This window comes from Lepisma saccharinum, chromosome 7, assembly GCF_977018435.1.
Source record: "Lepisma saccharinum chromosome 7, izLepSacc3.1, whole genome shotgun sequence".
Classification (NCBI taxonomy): Eukaryota; Metazoa; Arthropoda; class Insecta; order Zygentoma; family Lepismatidae; genus Lepisma; species Lepisma saccharinum.
In genome coordinates this window covers 12,656,146-12,675,040 of record NC_139235.1, presented here as the reverse complement: position 1 = coordinate 12,675,040, position 18,895 = coordinate 12,656,146, and the positions used below count along the sequence as shown (strand labels likewise).

General features: G+C 36.8%; 2 protein-coding genes across 2 annotated transcripts in view; one reads left to right on the top strand and one right to left on the bottom strand.

The window, feature by feature from the left end:
• LOC145989733 (cytochrome P450 4C1-like) overlaps positions 1 to 15,141 on the top strand; it is a 147,264-nt gene extending 132,123 nt beyond the window's left edge. The window contains exons 6-13 of the mRNA XM_083125006.1: positions 950 to 1,019; positions 1,779 to 1,905; positions 3,908 to 3,989; positions 4,705 to 4,814; positions 6,275 to 6,343; positions 7,847 to 8,015; positions 10,983 to 11,162; positions 14,854 to 15,141. Coding sequence (XP_082981132.1) covers positions 950 to 1,019; positions 1,779 to 1,905; positions 3,908 to 3,989; positions 4,705 to 4,814; positions 6,275 to 6,343; positions 7,847 to 8,015; positions 10,983 to 11,162; positions 14,854 to 15,023 — 977 coding nt within the window. The 3' untranslated portion in view covers positions 15,024 to 15,141. The remainder of the gene's footprint in view (positions 1 to 949; positions 1,020 to 1,778; positions 1,906 to 3,907; positions 3,990 to 4,704; positions 4,815 to 6,274; positions 6,344 to 7,846; positions 8,016 to 10,982; positions 11,163 to 14,853) is intronic.
• Positions 1 to 18,526, bottom strand: part of LOC145989730 (cell adhesion molecule Dscam1-like) — a 505,150-nt gene extending 486,624 nt beyond the window's left edge. The window contains exon 1 of the mRNA XM_083125004.1: positions 18,478 to 18,526. Coding sequence (XP_082981130.1) covers positions 18,478 to 18,488 — 11 coding nt within the window. The 5' untranslated portion in view covers positions 18,489 to 18,526. The remainder of the gene's footprint in view (positions 1 to 18,477) is intronic.
• Between the last annotated feature and the right edge of the window lie 369 nt (positions 18,527 to 18,895).

Here is an 18,895-nt window from a genome sequence, read left to right as displayed (position 1 = left end):
TGCTGAAAATTCCTTCTAGAGCATTCACGTCAATGTGTACGTGGTTTGCCTTCGCTATTGCCTAGATGTTATCAATAATTTACGTAATCACGACACTATTGATAATAACTAGCCAAAAGCGATAGCAAACCACATGAAGATTCACGGGAATGCTCTAGAAGGAATTCTCAGCACATGCAATTATTCGGATTTTGAAATATCACAGCGGTTTTTGAAAGGAAATAGAAAAAAATGCCTTCGCGTCAACCAAAGCTCTAGCCGAGCCTTAAGAAGTGGTCGACGTTCGAATCATATCAATTCAGGGTGAAATACCGCGGAGACAAACATACGTTTCAAAATGGTTTAACCCATCATCGCCGATGCTTTGTTGATATAAAACTGATGTGAAAGAATTTACAAGCTGAGAAAGATCATTGGATCATTTGAACAACTTACACCCGAATGACAGTGCCAACTGAGCTATAGAAACAAATCCCAAATAGTGGCACGCAGCATGACAGCAAAACCTGTGTGAAACTCGGGTAAACTCATGTGATTAGCATAGTTCCAGGTCATAGTCAATGCGTTCCACACTGACAAACATTTGACGTGTGCAATAGTCTCAAACGTTTGCTTGCTGTAATCGACTTCCTGCAATTTTATCGCGGCATTCAAACCTTTGCTTGCTTAAGGCATTTGCAATATACTAATACACCCTTGTCCCTCTAAAGGTGTTTCTAAATTACCACTGGGGTGTATTTCAATTGTACCCTCACTTCCGACACCTGTGTCGTAACCATTATTTTAACATGAAGTCAAGTCATAAAATTATTTACGTTTCACAAGAAACACTAACCTTGCTTTATTTAACTATCGTAAATTGTGCAGAACTAACCTACTTGTATCAGTAATTTCATCTAAAAGGCGATTCCTATTCCAAAACTCTATTAGTAATCTTTATGCATTCCAGAGACAGCAATGGGGACTAAAATAAACGCACAATCATCGTCCTCTTCTGGATACGTGAATGCAGTGTACAGGTAACGTACATGTCTAAATTAATCCATAAGTTACATTACAATAACTAATAACAAATCATCTTGATATAAAGTTACTGCTATAGCATAAGCGATCCATACATTCTAAAATATTTAAAAGAACATTTTTTAATATTTTGTTTATTCCATTGTATACTAAAGCAGCTTAAGATGTAAATCGCAAAAGTTATATATGACGGGAGAATGAATTGACAAAAGTACATGTTTAATTTTTATCTAACAACTAATTTTCTATTTATTTATTTGTCGTGTTAGCATTTGCTCTATCGTGTTTCAGTTTCACACGCTCCCATACATTTCAAGTCCAGTTCAGTAGATTTTTTCGAAGCTCCTTGCAGATAATCAAATTGGAAATAACAATCAATCTGCGGTTTTATGTAATAAGCAAACTTCTCTAATTGGTGGACGATAAGATATCAACAAGTTATCATAAATAGAAAAAGTTAGTTTTCTTTTTCATCGTATGATTTCACTTCTCTCTCTTTAATTCAACCATTGATTTGATTGATTTTGTTCATTTTACTTCGCTTGTCTGCCACTTTTGGTCAATGGCGAAGATGAGAATGGGTGATGAAATTAATGAATTGTCACCCATAAAGCACACTCATGTCTCAAATCGAACCACTCCTAGTATCGTAGAGCGCTGTGCTAAGAATTCCACCAAAGAGGGCCGCTTACTTCAATCCATATCAAGTTTCCACTCCAATCGGTAAAGTAAGCAAAGAACCTTAATCTTTTCAGACTAAGTGAACTGACAATCTACAGACTAGCTCGTCCATGGCTGTATCCTAACTGGACTTTCAACCTCAGTCCGACAGGAAAGGAATCTGCAGAGTGTCTCAAAATACTGCACGGCTTTACCAATAGGGTGAGAGTTTGAACTTTTTTGCTAGTAAAATCCGTGGTATTATAAGTGAACTATTCCTTTATAATTCTAATTAATGTTGACCTGTTTTGTTTCTGTATAAAATTGTTGAAAAGGTAAGAAATGTGATAAGGATATATTCGTCAAGAATAATACATAGAGGAAGTGAACCAAATGTGGGACCCCGTTTGTTTTGAGCCACATATAAAGAAAAGCATCAAGCAAAAATAAATGGTACTTATGCCTGAAATAGTTCGTTATGTATTTATTTAGTATATCTCCTCCCATAGCGAGAAAAAATGGCTTCATTGTGAAAATTTTAATTTTTTCAAAGAGATGCAATTTTGAACATTGGGAAAAAACGTTCATAAACTGGCCTCCTTAAATTTAGTACAATTAGCAACAGCATAAATTATAGTGATATAAGCTGAAATACAATACATGTAAGGTTGTGGAATAAAACAAAATGTTTTCTGAATGTTAAGCACATTGTATCACAAGAAACTTTGATAACCTGAAAGAAAGAGAAGAATGGAATCTTCAAAGAAAACTCAAAGAATCAAAGACTTACAGTAATCACAAATCCAAATGTCTTTGTCAGCCCCTGTACAATCTACATGGGGCCATAAAGAGCACAGAACCCACTGGAAAGACGTGGGGGGGGGGGTGCACTTTAGGACCACAAGTGCTTATTTTTTCATGCTAAATATTTCTCACTCATTCCCGTCTGTTACTTACCAGTTACATAGAAAGATAGCTCATATACCTAGGATTAAGTTCATAGAAGAGTTGACGCATTTATCTCGCACGTGATCGAAGTACGACAATTGAACGTGGGAGTAATAAAACTTTCCACTTGGCCAAAATCACTCACGAGCTGATTCGAGAACAACAGACGCAGTAATCAACATGGGCGTAAGCACTGTATGTGAGAATAACGTAAGCTACCAGGTCCATGTATTTCCGCCAAGCTACAGCATAATCAAGAGCAGAAATGTATGGGGCCCGCTCTAAGGACGGGGCCCACATTTGGTACACTTCCTCTATAATCTAATGTTATAATGAATCATAGGTACACGTGAGCAATACAATAATTAAAAGAAGCAACCTATCGTTAGAATAACTGAGTACTTGTAGTATATCGATTGACTGCATAATTTGTATGGTATTGTCACGTCAGCTCATAGAGCCCGTCCTAACTAAAACAAAATTGAGAACAGACCCTTAAGAATAAGATAAAATACCTCTGTTAAAACTTCCTCGCTCATTATTTATAACGAATTGTTAGATTCATTACTAAACAAGAACTAAAACTACACTATCTCTGAGGACCAAAATTGCCTTACATAGGTTTAATGCTGAGGCTGTAAAGAGACACTCAGCACACACAAGGACAACCACATGACAACACAGCCCTACAAATTATTATTCTGGCTATGAGTCCAGGTGCGAGAGCCTCGATGGACAAAAGAAGTTATTTCCGAGGTGTACTACTTTGACTTTTTGGTACCTTACCAGAAGGTAGCCCCATACATCCATAGGGTAGTTCCAGTAGTGGTAGTGGTATTATAAGGAAGTAGAATCTGCCACCTGATCACTTGCCACGAGCAGAATCTTCCATTCACGTTGCTGATGCAATGTTTTTCATTGAGCAGATTTCACGCAGTTGGCAGATGACTTTAACGAGTAACCACAAGAGCTTTCTTTCCGGTATGACAAGTGCCTTATAAAAATCAGTAGCATAGATCGTTGATAGGTTGTCGTGGTGATCGGCGATATTCAAACAATACAATCTATTAAGTGGTTGTGACATTCATGACACTGTTAGATAAACAATGCATTGGTAATTGAGAATTATTGTTGAAACTAGCACAACAATTGTCTCAAAATAATTCAGTTGAAAAAGGTGTCATGGAAACATTTTCAACCAGTATAGTTTTCTGTCTAAAAGTGAAATAGGACATCAGAGATCTCATATTACTTCATCTGTTTTCCTCTATAACAGGTGATAAAGGAAAGGAAGCAGGAGCGGACGAAGATGAAGCAATTGGGAAAACAGACTAATCAGAACGATGAACTTGCAGTCGGTAAGTTCCTAACAAAAATATGGAATAGAATAGAATAGAAAATATTTTTATTTACTACAATGCATGCTGTATTTATATTTATTTAAATACCAAACGAGTTTTAACTCTAATGTAGAAATTTCCTTAGGATGTGGACAAGTAGAGGTCCTCAAGCATATCGAAAGTTTTAAGATGCAATTGAAAACAATGTAAAACAGCAAAGACCAATCCAAATTTTTTCAACTCTCGTCCCCTGGTAATGTAACAACAATGGGTAAATGTAGGCACCTAGATACCTCTTAGGTGTTGACACTGAAACCAACGAAGGCGTATGAAATGATTTAAGTAACGAGGCAGATGGGGTCGAAAATATTTTCTGGGACCAGTCTCGTATAATATATGCTGCATGCCATATAAAAAGTGCATTTCATGTAGAAGAACAATGGACGTTCAACCTCTGTCTCTCTACCACCGTCACCGAATGAGACAATGTGCTTCTCCCAAATAGATTTCTAAGGAGGAGAGGTAGGATAGTTAAACCGGTTTACACACATCGGCTGTGAAAGAAACCTAGTTTCGAGTAATTTGAGGAAGATTCTCCTGGATTGTGCAAGATTTGGGATATCTCCAATGCTAATTTTTTTAAAAAAATAATGAATTAAACTGGAGAATGCACATTGAATTTAAGATAGTCTAATTTTGATCTTTATCGCTACTGTACGTTTACGAATTTCAGGAATGAAGAAGAGGGAAGCCTTCCTCGATCTACTCATAGAGGCGTCTGTGAATGGAACTAAGTTAACTGACCAGGAAATCAGAGAAGAGGTCGATACTTTCATGTTTGAGGTACGTAATGGATTATAAGTATGTTTTAGAGGCCTTCCTTGGAAGGAAGAGAAATATTATGTAAGGTTGCTGGCCTGGTCAGTTTTGAAGAACATTCGAAAATTTCCAAGGCAAAGGCCACTCTCAGATGCTAATCTAGGTGAGTTTTGAAGAATATTCTGGCTTTTTAGGGCAAACTCCACTCTCAGATCATCATCTAGATGAGTTTTGGAGAATATTCCCGGCATTCAGGTAAACTCCACTCTCAGATGCTCATCTAGGTGAGTTTTGGAGAAAATTCCAAGCTTCCCAGGGCAAATTGCACTCTCAGATGGTCATATAGATGAGTTCTGGAAAATATTCCAAGTTTTCCGGGACAAACTCCACTCTCAGATGCTCATCCAGGTGAGTTGGGAAATATTCCAAGCTTCCCAGGCAAACTTCACTCTCAGATGATCATCTAGACGAGTTTTCGAGAATATTCCAAGTTTTCCGGGTCAAACTCAACTCTCAGATGCTCATCTAAGTGAGTTTTGGAGAATATTCCAAACTTTCAAGGGCAAATTGCACTCTCAGATGCTCATCTAGGTGAGTTTTGGAGAATTTTGCAGACTTTGCGGGGCAAACTCCACCCTCAGATGCTCATCTAGGTGAGTTTTGGAGAATTTTCCAGGCTTTTCAGGGCAAACTCCACCCACAGATGCTCATTCAGGTGAGTTTTGGAGAATTTTCCAGGCTTTTCGTGCAAACTCCACTCTTATATGATCATCCAGGAGAGTTTTGGATAATATTTCACGCTTTTCAGCGTTAAAATCATTCTATGGTTATCGAGTAAGCGAGTTCTGAAAAAAAACACAGATTTGAAGAGCTAACTGCAATCAAGTACGTCCTGGACAACATTCCAAGCTTTCAAGAGCAAAGGTCACTCTTGCGTTACCTTTGAAGTGAGTACTGGAAGAAGTTTCGCTTGCTAAAGCCACTGTTCGGTTGTTGATCAAGGTAATTCTGCAGACGTCGGCATGTAACGTCACAGGGAAGAACTACTGAAATACTTTCTCCAGTACTCGACTACTCACCAAACTGATGCCGACTCTTCACCTGATTGATGTATTATTGTTTTAAGATGCAAATACAAATGAATTACTTCACGTTTGTTAATGATGACAGTTCTCCTGAACAGTAATATGAATGGTAATTTTCATATTGTTGTTATGTATTCTCTTTTTATAGGTAATATACATTCTACATACTGATTGGATGAGTAAATGATGTACAATGACGAAACGATGATTGTCATTCCCTTTCCTTTAAGCTTTTTCTGGCGACGTTGGCTTTATACCTACCGAAACGTCGGATATTCTTATCTTAAAATGTATGCTGTTTACGAATTATAGTCATTTTCTTTTAAAATAAGCTCAATATCATTTTATGCCAATATGTAATAGAACACATTTAGAATTTATCTATATCTTAATTTTCAGGGTCATGACACAACAGCTACAGGAATGTGCTGGGCTTTGTTCACCTTGGGGTCACATCCAGAAATTCAGGTATGTTCAACGTTATAATTTAACCAAAGGCGAAGTGTCGCCAAATGTATTAAGTAATAATAAAAGGTCACCAAATGTAAATTCATTTCGAAGTCTAACCAAAAGGCAAATTTAGTCTCAACCAACAACGAAGTGTCACAAATGCAAATTAATTCTCAATCAGTCACGAGGGGTCGCCAAAACGTAAATTCGGTATTAACTGTTGATGAACTGTCACCAAATGCAAAATCAATGAAGAAGTGACTTTAAATGCAAAATTCATGAATAACGTAACCAAAATCAGAAAACGTAAATTCAATCTCAACAATTGAGAAAGTGTAACCAACAAAAGCAATTTTCAATTTGAACGAATGATGAGATGTCACCAAAATGCAAATTCAGGTCTTAACCAATGACGAGGTGTGATAAATTCAGTCTTAACCAGTTACGAACTGTCTCTAAATGTAAAGTCAGTGTTAATAAGTGTCAAGTGTCACTAACTTAAAACACAATCTAAATACGCAAGAAGTATAATTAAATTCAAATGTTGCTTTAACCAATGGAGGAGCGTTATCTAATGAAAATCCAGCCTTAACAAATGACAAAGTTTTATCGACATATTTAGGTAGACACAAACTCCTATTTTCTGTTGCAAGCATTTAAGTAACAATGAACCAATTAAAGAAATATTAAAAATATAAATTTATATTGGGTACATGTAAATATTCTATACAGTGATGTCAACATGCATATCATGTCTGTAATGCTCTCTATTAAAAGAATTAACATAAATAACTCCCTGCTGAAAAATTGCCTTTTTTGACTTACGTTCTTTTTACCGAACAGTCATGTAGTATTCATCCAGTATTCAAATCAGAGATCACTGAAGCTATCAAACACAATTTTTACCAGTTGCAGAGCTTTTATGCCACCACTGAATTCATGTACAAAAAAGCGATAACCTAACTACAAGATAGACAAGACAAACAACACAAGCCATGTGTTTGTACAAAAAGTAGTGACTCGCCTCTGTCAGTTATATACCTTATTAGGGTAGGCAGATAAAACTCAAAAAGTATGGCAAAGGGTTTACAAGCATTTTGTGCACAGGTAGGATAGCTAATCGAAAACATGTCTGATGTAGAATTCTAACCACAGACATAAACTGAATCGAACCAGAACTCATTTGAATTATGTGACTGTTAGCTTACACAAGCCCATATCTCGCTTGTGATGAAGAAGATACTATTTTTTTAAGTGCCTTATTGAAAATAGACACTCTTCGTCGGTATATCACGTATAAAAACATGGTCAGTGTTACCAGGTACGATCTTCCTTTCAAGGGTTGAACCGTGGCAAACGTAAAGTTCTTAAGAACAGTTACAACTATTTGACGTAAAATAATACAGGGAACAGTGTATGCCTTGATCCCCCGGTAAATACGCCGTTTTAAAGTTTAAGATTATACTTGTTCTATTTCAGTTATTATTTTCTACTGTTACTAATATTATTATCAAATTGCAGGATAAAATTTTTGAGGAGCTTAGTGAGATATTCGGTGACAGTGACCGACCAGCGACCATGCAGGACTTGAACAACATGCAGTATCTAGAGCGCTGTATAAAGGAGACCTTGCGACTCTATCCGAGCGTGCCTCAGATAGGTCGAACAGCGACAGAGGACTTCAAACTAGGTAAGTTTAAAATACAAGGTAGGCGCCATGTTGTTGGCTCACAACCATTCGTACTTGTAGTTTCATTTAACGTCGATTGTATGCCAATTTCGGCTGATCGCGACTATGTGGATGGTATATTTATTTGTCATATCATGTTTATTCATCACGAATAAAACATTTTCACATTTCTGTCTAGTTACTTTAATATGCAGCGATACAAGCATCAAAGAAATATATTTAAATTTGCATTTTATTAGAGTTAATGGAAATTTTCAAATAAAGAAATGGTTAAAAACAATATTTACAATCTTGACGCTATTCCAAATTATGGATTGAACACGCCTGGTGCCAACCTTCGTGGCGGAGTGGTTAGCACAGCGCGTTACGATGCCAGGGGGTTCCGGGTTCGAATGCTGGCATGAGTGTTCTTTGTGATGTCTCTTCTTCAATTCCATCATACCATTACTCATTTTCATCTTCGCGTTTAGCCAAAAGTAGCGGAAAAGCGATACTAAATAACAAAAATTAAATCAAATGAACATGCATCGAAAATAAAAAGCTGCTGCCACACATTTCAATGAACCTCGCATTACACGAATTTCTCATCGTTGTTTTGTTCTAAAGCGATCATAATTCGTGGTTATGCACTATACGCAGCTCTAACTTTATCTTCCACTGCACCAATAAATTTAGTAAATTTAGAATGTTCCAAGAGATTAATTAAGTTTTCAACCCACACGAAAACGACTTTTACCAGATTTAGATCTGAACAGTTGGAGCTGAGAACTAAATCAGAACAGACTTCTGACGTCATTCACGATCGCAATCATTGCCACGCCTGAATTCACATGATGATAGCTTACGTACCCAGCTGCTACTAACTTGCACCTGTTGGCACCAACCGACACATAATGTCGACCGCCCACAGAGGGCAGTAATAGCATCTCTCTCCGTCCCTTTTTGGTGCCATAGATCACTTCCACAAACATCCCTTCAACCGCAAGTTTGATAAACTGCGTCATACAAATGCAATTGTCTGCAGCCTCTCTTGTTGCCACGTGTTTGCACCCAGCCTGGAGGTTTATATACAAGCTGTAAAAGCCACGATATATCACTTTCAAACCCAAGATTTTACAGCTAGCTTACAAGTGTGAACGAAAATCTTATTATAATTTAAACAATGGATCAAATAATTTAAAAATACTAGTATATCGAATATACGTACACAGGAGAGTAAATTATATTGTAAGTATTACATGACAAACGTACATCATTTTACAGTTATAGTTCTAATATATCCTGTGAGAAATATGGAGAACTAAGGTACAGTATTAGGAAGTTGCAATGAAAATTACAACATATTATATGCAGATAATTTAAATCTCAATCTGACACAGGCAATTGATTGTTTATGTATATAGATAGATATCAGAAGTATCAAATCAAAACCTTAGAAATCCAATACAGACTTTATACAGCTCAATTTTACATGAGGTACCAACTGTTATTTACAAAACGACCTCAAGGCTGCAACACTAATCAAGTGAGCTTCAAAACACCATTTTTGTCATTTCAAAGATGGCGTCCCCTCTACACACTCGTACGAGTGAAGAGGAGTGGTTTCGTGCCTTCTGACAGCCTAAAACGTATTTAAAGAAATTTCTCAATAAATGAAAATTCAATATCTCTGTGCATGCTTACCACACCAGCAAGATTACTAATGGAAGAAAAAGTTCGACAATGGCCTCAGATTCGCAGGCAGATGGGCGGAAAGGCCTTCGCAGTGGCTCATAAGTGACTGCACGTGGACCCCAAAGACTTATTCTTCTTAGGCATACAGGCACTAGCTCAAAGTTGAAAATATACAGTATGTAGACCAGCAATAGGTATGTGCTAAAATGCAGCAGACTTGTGCAACCCTACATACAGAAATCTAGTAGATAAGAAACAAAAACAAATTAAGGTCTTCATTAAACTCTCCCTTATTATATATATATGTATATATCTTGGGCATTCCATGTCAAAGTGCCCCTGAATCTCAATTTTTGAAATGAAATGAAATGCCGTTAACTTCTTTTTCTATCTTGTGAGTCAACAATCTAAACTCGTCATTTGGATAAAAATTCAAGTATTATATATAATTATGTAAGAAGGTATTTTTACATTTGGTTCGTTTATTTTAACTTTTTGATTTACTTTTGTTATGTATTGTGTCCCACCCGTGACACCAAAAACAATTAATTTCTCCTTTAACTGTTACATTTACCCCTCAGCTACACTAGAATATTCAAAGGTGAATTACTTCATCTTTGTATTAAATAATTTATTTTTCATAATTTGAAAATTCAAGGAAATTAAAATAAATCTCTTATTAAGTAAAGAGGCAATGTATTATCCCACTCGAGACACAAAATTGTTAACTTGTAGCTATAAATCTGGGAAAGTATTTTAAGGGTAGTTATGTTTAATCAACAGTGTTTAGTTCCATAATTCATTGTACAGAAACTGTGTGAAAAATTGTGCTTAACTATCAGTAGAATAGTCACTTTGATGTCAAAAATGTAGTCTCATCCATGACATTGGAATGCTCGTGCAACATATATGCAGATGATTCAAACCTCAATCTGACACAGGCCATTAATATGTATAATATGTGTGTGTACATACGATTTCATGTGCTTTCTGTGGGGGACAGGTTCGGGTGTGGTGTGGAGAAACAAATGATAATCATGCAAAATCCATTATTAGTACTTTTAAAACACTGTTGTACATTCTGTTATGATAGTACATTCTTATATATTCATCCAAATTTCTTTCATTAACACAAATAACTTTCTTATTCTCAGCTATGAGAAAAAAGTACCGGTTAAATAAAATCCATTTAATGCATGTGTCATTTGCTTTGATATGATATAGGCCTACCTATCCTGTACGTATAAGATGATTTTCCATTATGGATAATATTAAGGGCTATTTTTCTTTCAGGTGGCTACACAATTCCAAAGGACACACAAATATCAATACACATCTACGACGCCCATCGCAATCCCGAAATCTTCCCGAATCCCGATGAATTCAATCCCGATAACTTTCTTCCCGAGAAAGTGAAAACTCGCCATCCATACGCCTACATCCCATTCAGTGCTGGTCCAAGGAACTGCATAGGTAGGTGTAAGACTTTGCAAAGTAACCCTTTTAAAGTAAATTAGTTACGTTTGCAGTTAGTTTGTGCTAACGAACTAGGAATGGACGTTTCTTCTGATGTTCATGTAAAAAAAAAATTACTAATTTTAATAAATGTACATCTTTATGTATGAAATTATATAGGCATGTAAAAATGACACTGCCAAGGGGAAAGGAAGGTGAACATCCTTCTGGTCAACCTGTCGGATGACCGGGAATAATAGCTGAATCAGGCTATTTTTCATTTGTAGTGGTATAGATACTGACATATCGAACGGCGTAAACCACCAGTAAGATATATTGGCGTGTGCTGGGATCTGAACTATATCAGTATGTAGGAAGGGAGAAGACTAGGTTTGCTTAAACGCTGTGTATAAGTAGTTGGCTGCTCTTTGTGACACTTGGAGCAGTGCAGGTGTATCCAGTGTCAGAGTGGTGCAAGGAAATTACGTTCAACCAACTAGACGAATGGAGGTGTTCAAGTTCAGAAGATTCAACAAATGCCTGTCTGCTGCTTTAAACGGTCATTTGATTAGTTAGCACGCACCACGTGACCATACACCACACATACACCGGTCCGAAAGGTAGTGCAGACACCAAATACACTACTTGACTCGAAATCACCAACCAACCAACTAGACGCTTCGGTGCAAAGAGAGTCAAATCGAGTCAAAAAGTGCAACAACATTGCTCGTTCTCGGCATCTTCAAGAAAGCCACGTTGCCATGGAAATGGCAGCCAGGTTGCAAAGTCAAAAGAAATCAGGTTGACAGCTACAGTTACGGGTCATTTAGGAAGACGCTTGTTATTGGTCAATGCCGGTGGAACAACGAGAAGGGTACACCTGCATCAAGTGAAGTTTAAATCTAACAGGTCGGATACAGACAGTGGAGAAGATAACTTTTGGATCTTTGATGGTTCTGAAAATACTGCCTTGTACTCAGACAACAACTTATTCATCAGTACTTCCTTATTATAACAACTCTGAACTTCTATCTGCTGTAACATAAAATTTTGCCTCCAGTTAGGCCATAAAATGTCTAATATTACAATTTTTAGTAAAAAGGGAACACCTCCAATAGTTCACTCAATGTCCCGAAAAACAAGAATTCCCATAACATCCAGAGTAAAATATTTAGGTGTAATCTTGGGTGAAAAACTAACTTGGAAGGACCAAATTAAAGCAATACAAGTCAAATCAGAAAAAGTGTTTAATTTGTTCAAAGCAATAGCAAATACTCAGTGGGGATGTCATCCTCGAGTTATGCTTTTATTTTACAAGAATTATTTTCGGCCTATGATAGATTATTCTCTATTGGCAATGTGTAACTTGACAGAAGGAAAATTGAATTCCATTGATGTCATACAGAGGAAATTCTTGAGAAGATGTTTAGGAGTTATGAACAGCACTCCAAACGCAGTAGTATACATGGAAGCGGGTGAATGTTCCATTTCATGTAGACAGAAGATGTTAGCAGCAAATATGCTCTTCAAAGTGAAATCATATCATGAGCATCCTTTCAACAATGTGCTAACAAATATGATACACTTACATGAAACAGGAAAAATAACAAACAGAAAATCTGCTATGTGGATAGAATTGTATAATTCGTTTTGTCAAGAATATCAGGATGTTCTACAGATGCGTTCACGGCCTGTTTTTTCATTAGATTATCCTCAACAGTCTCTGGATAATATTCATTTCCCTCGTTATTTGCACATATCGGAATATTTTACTCAATGGCCAAGTTTTTATTTCATATACACAGATGGATCTAAAAGTGAGTCAGGAGTTGGATGTGCAGTGTACGATCCACAACATAAAACAGACCTATTATTTCGGCTTCCACAAGACTGTTCAATATTTACAGCATAATCTTACGCAATTTACCAAGCTTTAATATATGTCCAAAAATTAAATTTACGAAAGTTCTTAATACTTACTGACTCGCAAAGTGTATTACAGGCTCTTAAATCTTCTTACAAGAGTCTTTACAAATTATCCCCTTATATTATAAATTGCATACAATTAGTTCAAACAATACAAAAATCTGGAAAAATCATTGAGTTTTCTTGGGTTAAAGCTCATAGCAATATTACAGGTAATTCTCATGTAGATGAATGTGCAAAGAAAGCAGTGCGCCTCCCAAATATTACGAACCTATCATTATACTATACGGATCTTCTCCCTAGAGTAAAGAAGAAAATTCTGAATGAATGGTTTGATTGGTGTCGAAATGAACTTACAACCGTTGGAGAATCATACAGACCATTTGCTGAATTCAAAACACAAAAACCATGGTTTCATCATGTAAGTGCTACAAGAAATGTAATTGTATTAATTAATAGACTGAGAACGGGCCATTTGTGTACTAGGCAACATTTATCCAAAATTGGAATAACGAACAATAATAAATGTGAATGTGGATGGGAAAGTGCAGATGCACAACATATAATACTGGAATGCTCAAAATATAATAGAGAGAGAAATATCTTGTATAAAACTTTAAATAATCTAAAAGTTCAGTTTCCAACAAATTTGTTAAGTTTAATTGTTAATCCAGATGTGAGAATTGGTTATAGTTTGTTATCATTTTTAAGGAAGTGTAACATACAATTGTAAAAGGCAAAATGTTCTTAAATATATATATATATATATATATATATATATATATATATATATATATATATATATATATATAATATCTGTAAAATAGGGGCGTTGGACTGATAATTTAATTGTAAAACAATTGTGTGTGTATTGTTATGGACAAAAAACGGCATAAAAGCTGTTAGGTTCCAAATAAAGGAATGAATGAATGAATGAATGAATGACAACTCCAGAAATTCACAATTTCTAATCGAATGTTATGTAGTGCACTCTCTGGGATTCAGGCTTTGCAGCTAGCTTAGTTAGCCCCGAATATACGCTCTGCTGAGGATTTGCTAATGGAGATCACAATTTCCAAGGGTAATCAGTTTCAACATAGTATAGCTAATGATCTGTTCGTAACTTTATAAGCAAGAACATGTTGTTTATACTTACATGTAAAATATATTTTTCAATAGAAGGCGTAAGACGTAAGACGTGATCTTGCGTCAAAACGTACAACAATTGATATGGAAAATTATGTTGTGAAGCTATCATAACAACTTCAAATGTACATTTCAATGTTAATGAAGAAACTGTACCCCATTAAAATATATTTTGCTTTCAAGCACATTTAAATTGCAGCCAGGTTATAAAACATCTTATCTTTCGCTGATAAGGCGAAACGAGAATGCACACAATAGGCAAAGACGTTCTTCATGAACACGTGGCGATAGCATATTTCGGTAAACAATCAGAATATATCTGACACACAGTGTGTTTCTTCCCTTTATGCTCGAAAAGATTCATCGGCTCTGGAGCAACAGTTTAATTTTGGATCGAATCCGGGACTACTAGATTACAAGGAAGAAGGGTTACCACTACACCACCGGTGAAGCGCCAAAACATTTGTGTGACGTCACGTATTGTTGCTCCTTCAATTTTTGCCTTTTCATCGAAATTACACTGTGATGTGATCAGAGGGTTAGACCAATATTAGGTGTCGAGTTTCTTCATTGTTTGAAAAGTATGTCAACAATATTCAATCAAATAATACTAGAATATCTTTGTTACTTGTTACAGGCCAGAAGTTTGCCATGTTGGAGGAGAAAACTATCATCTCAACAATCCTCAGACACTTCAAGGTCACTGCTCTGGACAAGAAGGAAGACATCGTGTCCGTTGGGGAACTGGTCCTGAGGCCCTTGCACGGCATCAACCTCAAGATTCAACCCCGGCGAAAGACCAATTGAATTCCAGAAATTACGCGAAATTCGTGAAAAATAATCAATTTTTGTACATAAATTGTAAATATTTAATTAAATATTTTATAATACAAATTCATAGAAAATATATTAGTTTTAGTTTAATGTTCAAATGTTTCTCTTTGGATCCTTTAAATCAATTCTTCTCACCCTGTATTTAATGAAGCAATGAGTTGATAATGCTGATTAAGTGTCTAAAGCTTCTAAACAAATTGCTATCGATTTATCGGTTTTGAATTTAGGTGGCGACACGAATACCTCAAAACGTACATAAAGCTACTTTTCGTCTTACAACCAACTCCCTTCATTATAATAAAAATATGCAGTAATAATAATTAATTCATTAATTATATTTTTTTAAATTATAAAATACCCGAGAAGCATACTTGTTAAGGAGACTACAGTTTGTTAAAAATTAACAGAAAATTGAAGCATTCTCGATAACACACACGGACGTACGTAAGGAGGAGCTGATGCTAAAACTCCTCCAGAAATTGAGAAAATATAAAAAAAAGAAATAATGAAAGCAGTAAAGGACAGGCTAAAACCAAATTGGTAGAAGCATCATTATAATATCCTCCGATTATCATTGTTATCCTTGAAAGATTTTAAAACGAAGGTAAAAAAATTATAATTAGAAAATATTATATTGTGTATCCCCAACTCGCTCCCCAGAATATCCAACTTGGGGCCGATTACCCACTCTACCTCTCCAGAATGACGTTGAATCTTTTATTAATCGACATATCTCGATGTTTTACATAATATAAAATTGGTTCTAGCGCGAGGAAAGCACAAATAACGGAGATATTTGATTCCAAAATATGGCCCGCGTTAAGTGAAATTCCTTTTGGGAGTACTTTCACTGCTTTTTAATAGTAAAGAAAAGTTTGTATCCACACTGAAATAGGGAAAGAACACGTCGAAAATTGCTATCAGTTCCAAACCTAACGACGTAAAACTGTAGCTGCTGTTGTGGAATGTCGTGTTGGGTGCTATATTCACTTGCGCGAAGCCTTCGTGCTGTTCTGCTTCACGGTAAGATAACATGCTAAGGACTAGGTAAAAACAACGTAAAACGCCCATAAACAACACAATCTTCATAAATCATGCAAATTACACTTTCTCGAGAGGGTACAGAGGGTCCAGGGTACATCCACCTTTACAGCTCCAGCCCCATCCGAAAAAAACTGCGTACACATTACCAGAGAGCGATTATCAATGTCATGTTTTAGTTGAGCTGGAGACAGAAAGATTCTAGTGTAATGTGCGATTATTAGTATTGCTTCTCGATATATCTGTCTATCAGGGTTGTTAAAGGTTCAAGAACCCATAAATTCTAATGGGTTCTGTTGGGTTCCGCTGCAGGACCGGAACTTTATTCTCGCACAATTTAAATTCGGTCCAAGTTGCGTATTGTTACATTGAAAAAAGGTTTCTGGACCGTATTTTAATTTGTTACTGAAAAAGTGTTCCTGGACCGTATTTAAATTGATGCGAGAAAAAAGGTTCCTGGACCGAATTGAAATTCATTCTGAAAAAAAAAAGGTTCCTGGACCGAATTGAAATTCATTCTGGAAAAAAATGTTCCAGGACCGAATTTAAATTCATCCGGAGAAAAGGTTCCTGGACCGTATTTAAATTGATCCGGAAAAGGTTCCTGGACCGAATTGAATTGCTTTAAATATGAAAAGGTTATACACTGTCTAGAACTCATTTACGTTTGCTGATTTTCTCTCCCAGTCCGGGATTGAATTTATTTATAATTCCTGGACCAGGGTTGACCGATCAAAAGTTGCCTTCTAAAAATGTCCGCGAGAACGTTTTACATTAGAATGTCACACTGCGGTTGTAGAAAACGTAGCGCAGGGAATAAATCATAACGCTGTTGTTCTCGTTGGCCAGGTTCAAAAACTCCCCTGTAGAAGAGTTACTGTACATAACGCAATGGACTATATTAGTATGGCGTCACATTGAGTTCAAACAAACCAGTCACATGTTGCTCCGGCATCCGATACAGGAACCGCAGCCAATAGGAGCCGTCGATGAGGTAACGTGAGGCTGCTGTGTTCCCAGCAGATATCACAACAGGGACGGGTAGTGCTGCTACAACCAAGTGCAGGAACGCGCGAGAGAGATTGGGGCTACATAGAGAGGGGCAACGTGACTGCATCGTTTGCGTTTCGCCCATTTCTACCTTGTCTATCGTCAGGTCCGTACTCGATCCAAGTTGCGTATTCTGTCATTTCAATACGGAACTTGGACCCTATTTAAACTGATTCGGAAAAAAAGGTTCCTGGACCGTATTTAAATTGATCCTGGAATAAAGGTTTCTGGACCGAATTTAAATTGGTTCAGAAAAAGGTTCCTGGACCGTATTTGAATTCAAGCAGTAAAAAAAGGTTCCCGGACCGTATTTAAATTGATCGGGAGAAAAGGTTCCTGGACAGAATTGAAATAACTTAGAGATAAAAAGGTTCTTTACGGTCCAGAACCCATTTATGCTTGCTGATTTTCTATCCTGGACCGGAATTGAATTTAATTAAAATTCCTGGACCTTTAACAACCCTGCTGTCTACTGTCTATGGTGACGGTGCAGTAGTGATGCGTAGTACGCTACAAGTTTACGTCTATAGATGCGTGTATTCTACACAGAATATACGCGTAGATTACATTTGGCTGTAATTTACATATACTACATAGACAATCTAAGCTATATTAAAATTAATTTTCAAGACTTTCGAAAAAGGAATGTGACATTTTCAACTAGATTTGTTCCTAACGAACTGACAAGAATCTCTTTTCTACAAAAAAATCTCTCTTCTCTTTCTACAAATCAACTGTGAAAAAAGCTAAATTACCTGAAAGAAATAAAACACAGGTGGTGGTTGTGGGGCAAAAGTAGTCCTTTCCCAGAAAACCCTAGAATATTTCCTAAGTTGCGTTTTTTTCCCTCGGTGAGAAATTGTTCACAATTGTAAAGAAGAGTACACAAGGTTCTTCTCACACACCGGCAACTAATACGCAGTATAATTTTGTTTAACTTCAACACCGCCCTTTGCTACACCACCTCTCGCCATGTAGTTTACCTAGGTTACGTTATCTAAGTGTATAAAATAGTCCACGTGTAGAATGTAGATTATCATTGTTTAAGTGTAGACGCACATCACTGGGGTGCAGTGACTATGACCACAGAAAGCTGCGAAAGCTTCCCCTCAAGGTCGCTGTCAGCATGTGTAGCGTGTATCCAACTTTTCACGAACCACTGACATTATCTCCGTGAGTTAATGGCACCTTGTGATTGACGTGATACGTGAAATAAACATTCAGCCAACTGCTTTCAGAGTAAGTCGTATAGTAAGCAGCTGTGAATCACGGAACATTTTACGTACGTTCTAACTCACTGAAATCTCTATCCGGTGTCGACCTTACCTTAACTTACCTTAGAATCATTTCGTGGCCTTGCACATTTCTTGCTTCTGCTTTGCGGTTAGACCGACGTACAACACAAATTTACTATTAAGAAGAACTGGACACGACACTTCACGATACAATATTCGCAGTAAGCTCGCGAATAAACTCTCACGCTTTAATACCTTTATGCCCTATAAAACTCTCACAACGTTAAATGCAGCAGTATCACACGAAAACATCCAACACGCAACATTCAAGCAAGCATTACACAAGCAACAACAAGCTTCCGGAAACTGACCACAGGTGTCGCTACTTAGCAAGCAACGAACATCACAAGAGGTTGAATTTTTAGAGGTGAGCCCGTGTAGGATTGCCCGTTTAGCTGACGTCACGGCATAGAGGCCCCTTTCTTTCTGTAGAATAGTAATTTTCAGAGGCGTAGCAAA